This window comes from Lynx canadensis, chromosome A3 (assembly GCF_007474595.2).
Source record: "Lynx canadensis isolate LIC74 chromosome A3, mLynCan4.pri.v2, whole genome shotgun sequence".
Taxonomy (NCBI): Eukaryota; Metazoa; Chordata; class Mammalia; order Carnivora; family Felidae; genus Lynx; species Lynx canadensis.
Genome location: NC_044305.1, coordinates 43228617 through 43232587, shown reverse-complemented (window position 1 = coordinate 43232587; position 3971 = coordinate 43228617). Strand labels below are relative to the sequence as shown.

Sequence of the window (3971 nt, the reverse complement as noted above, 5' to 3'; positions counted from 1 at the left end):
GCGAGGCCGGTACCAGTCCCCCGGCCAAGCGGCAGAGGCGGGGTTGGTTGCTAGGAAGTCGGTGTCCTCCAATCACCTGCCCGGCTCTCAGTGGGAGGGGCGCGGCTCGCAGCGTCTGTGGAAACCCAGGAGGCAGCAGAGGAGACGGCAAGAGGTGGTGAGAGGTGGGCTGCCTGACGGGACAGTGGCGGTACCTCGGTGATCCCAGTCCGGGTTCTGGTGGTCGAAGGAAGAGAGGGAACAGGAGGAGAAGGGCCTCCCTCACTCCAGCCGAAAGGAAGCGGGCGTCCCTATCTGCCCCTGATGGACAGGGACTGGGACCGGACGGGGTTCCGGATCCGGGAGGCGAGGGGGCGGTCTTGATGGAAGGATTTGATGGGTGAGGGGTGCTGTTGACCCTACACTGCTGTTTGGGCCTAGCATGGTGGTCTACTTCTTGATCCTCTTCGCTTGGGGCCCACAGGCCGCCCCAGCCTCCCAAGGGGTAGCTCCTACTTGGCTGAGCGTGTTATTCCTTCCCCTATATATATAAATATACATATTTGTAATATAATATATTTAAATGTATATATTTATAATATGATGTATTTAAATATATATTTATAATATATTTTTTATATATGACTAAATTTTCAACTTTTTAAATTTTAATTGCCTCTTACTTAAGTGGAAAAATGAGAAACGGCACCTTCTTCTTCCCTCCTTCTCCCTACCCCCCGCCCCAGTCCAGCCACCCTTCTGTAGAGGATATTACTCTAAAATCGGCATCTGCAATTTACATTTGTATCCTTTGACCTGGAACTATCCAACCAGGCATTAATTTCACTTCTTAAATTTATTTATCCAAGTTTTGGGAATATAGTCTGTGACAAAATTCAAGCCACAAGCTGTTCAGGGCAGCATTATTTACAATTACCAACCAAAGCTAACAAGAAACTAGTAATAGCCTAAATTCCCAACCACACAATAAGATTATATAAGTATATGGAAAACTGTAAATAATAGAGAGTGCAAGAAGTATACTGTAAAAATGTAATGAACATATAGATTATAACTGAGTGAGACTATATATCCATAATCACTGAAATTTAAGGGGTGCCTGGGTGGCTCAGTCTTGAATGTCCCAAAGGTCATGATCCACTCAGGTCATGATCCCAGGGTCATGGGATGAAGCCCAGCACTGGGTTCTGTGCTGAGCGTGGAACCTGCTTAAGATTCTCTCTCTCTCTCTCTCTCTCTCTCTCTCTCTCCCTCTCTCCCTCTCTCCCTCTCTCCCTCTCCCCTCCATCTCTCCCTTTCTCAAAAAAGAAGTTATTGAAATTTGAAAAGGTGACACAGAGATGTAAATGGTTGTTGTATTAAGGTGACGGTTGTTTTTCCCCTGTATATCCTTTATGTATTAAGAATCATACTCCCGGGGCGCCTGGGTGGCGCAGTCGGTTAAGCGTCCGACTTCAGCCAGGTCACGATCTCGCGGTCCGTGAGTTCGAGCCCCGCGTCGGGCTCTGGGCTGATGGCTCAGAGCCTGGAGCCTGTTTCCGATTCTGTGTCTCCCTCTCTCTCTGCCCCTCCCCCGTTCATGCTCTGTCTCCCTCTGTCCCAAAAATAAATAAACGTTGAAAAAAAAAAATTAAAAAAAAAAAAAAAAAAGAATCATACTCCCTCCCATAGAAAAAGATCAGTAAGGCCTCCATACTTGTACTTAACTGTTTATACAGTAGATAGAGTGGGAGACTTTTTTTGTTTATTTATTTATTTTGAGAGAGAGACAGAGACAGAGAGAAAGAGAATGTGAGCAGGAGAGAGGCAGAGAGGGAGAGAGAGAATCACAATCAGGCTCTATGCTAACCGCTTGGGTCTTGATCTCACTGATGGTGAGATCATTACCTGAGCCAAAATCAAGAGTCAGACCCTTAACCAACTGAACCACCCAGGTGCCCCTAGAGTGGGAGACTTTTTGTTCATTGCTCACTGTTTGTATCTGTTCCAGCTTCCTTTCAGCTGAGGCATGATACTCTGCCATCCTTCTAAAATTTCTTTGCAGCTTTCAAATGCAAGAACCACTTGGCCACAACAGTAGGGCCTTGAATGTGGAGCTTTCCCAAGGGAGTTGGCTCTAAATTAACATTTCATGCCACGTACAGAGTTACTCTGCTCCTCTTGTGTGATGAGTTGCCCTGAATCCAGGAGAGGTGGCACATTAATAAGAGGCAGGAAAGGGTGATAGTGATCTAGGGGGAGCTCAGATCAGATCATGAGTAATGGTCTCTGTTCTTATGTACAGTAGTCTCCCCTTATCTGCAGTTTTGCTTTTCGTGGTTTCTCTTACGTGCAGTCAACTGGGGCGTGGACGCAGATGATCCTTTTCCTGATGTTAGAAGGTCAGTAGTAGCCTAACGCTACATCACTGCCTCAGTCACTCACCTTACTTCATCTCATCATGTAGGCATTTTATCATCTCACATCGTCACAAGAAAGGTGAGTACAGTACAATAAGATATTTTGAGAGAGACTACATTCACATAACCTATTACAGTATGTTGTTGTAATTGCTCTATTTTATTACTGTTGTAGTTAATCTCTTACTGTGGCTAATTTATAAATTAAACTTTATCATATGTATGTATAAATAGGGAAAAACAGTATATACAGGGTTTGGCACTATTCATGGTTTCAGGCATCCACTGGGGGTCTTGAACATTTTCCCCATGGATAAGGGAGGGACTACTGTATTCGTTTAATTTGTTCGTGTACAATAATTCTATTCCTATATCCCATTTGTTCGTGCTCTTTTCCCAGAAGTGAGGTAAGTATTTAGATAGTTAAAATTCCACACGAGACCTCAACAGAAAAAATGCATCTGAAGCAATAATTGTTTGAGTTAAAAACGAAATAATATTTTTAGGTGGTATTCTCTTTAGTTTTTAGTAGTTTTGCTGTATTTAAACAAGTGCTTCTCTTTGACTTTTGTATTCAAATGTAGGTGCCTATTGGAATTTATATTCATCCACCTTTTTTTAATGTAAGGAGGGAAAATGACTGCTGGTTCAGTGTGTGTCCCTCAGATCATACCACTGCGAGTGCCTCCACCTGGAAAAGCCAACCATGAAATTGATAACAATACACTTTTAGAAATGAAATCAGGTAAGAATCACATGTACTTGAAATTATGTAAAATAACATTGCCACATTTCTTATGTTCATCTCGTTGATTTCTCACTTTGCGTACCTTCTACAATTAGGACCTTGGGGATTTTGTACAAGTCCCAAAATTTGCAATAGCGTTGTACTTGGTGGTTTATGGAGTCGTATATATTTAAATTAAAATGGTTAGCTTTGAGGCATCTGGGTGGCTCAGTCGGTTGAGCGTCTGATTCTTGATTTCAGCTCAGGTCATGATCTCATGGTTCTTGGGGTCAAGCCCCACATCAGGCTCTGTGCTGGCAGTGTGGAGCCTGCTTGGGATTCTCTGTCTCTCCTCTCTCTCTCTGCCCCTCCCCCTACTTGCACGTGCGTGCACTCTCTCTTTCAAAATAAAGAAACAAACATTTAAAAATAAATAAGTAAAATGGTTAGCTTTGACCAACCTTTCATTTGTGTCAGTACACAGTTGCAGCAATGCCTTGACTCACATTAGCCTAAGTGACTTCCTTAGGATTCTTATTATTTTGCTGGGATAATAAATTTGACTGACTAACACAGGTTTTGCAGTCAGGCATATTGGAGATTAAATCCTGACTTTCAACTTCTAGTGATACATTACTGAGCCTTTCTGAGTCTGAGTCTGCGTTTTTTCATTGTTAGACAGTGAGAATATTATCAGCCATTAGACCCTGTGTCAGGGTCTGGCACATTAGTAATGCCCAAATAAATCTTAACATTATTACAGAAAGAAAGCAGTGAATACATTTCCTGGTAATGACAGGAATGTATATACATGTACTCGTATATATATCTACATATATATGTAC

General features: G+C 42.7%; 1 protein-coding gene across 5 annotated transcripts in view; it reads left to right on the top strand.

Moving 5' to 3' along the window:
* Nucleotides 1–107: 107 nt before the first annotated feature.
* DZANK1 (double zinc ribbon and ankyrin repeat domains 1) overlaps nucleotides 108–3971 on the top strand; it is a 73309-nt gene continuing 69445 nt past the window's right edge. For 4 of the 5 annotated variants that reach the window (XM_032592604.1, XM_032592602.1, XM_032592603.1 and 1 more), the window contains exons 1-3: nucleotides 108–164; nucleotides 2336–2478; nucleotides 2984–3144. In XM_032592604.1, coding sequence (XP_032448495.1) covers nucleotides 3036–3144 — 109 coding nt within the window. In that variant the 5' untranslated portion in view covers nucleotides 108–164; nucleotides 2336–2478; nucleotides 2984–3035. Of the gene's footprint in view, nucleotides 165–1914; nucleotides 2479–2983; nucleotides 3145–3971 lie in introns of those variants that run through there. The other variant, XM_030310161.1, reaches the window with a different exon arrangement.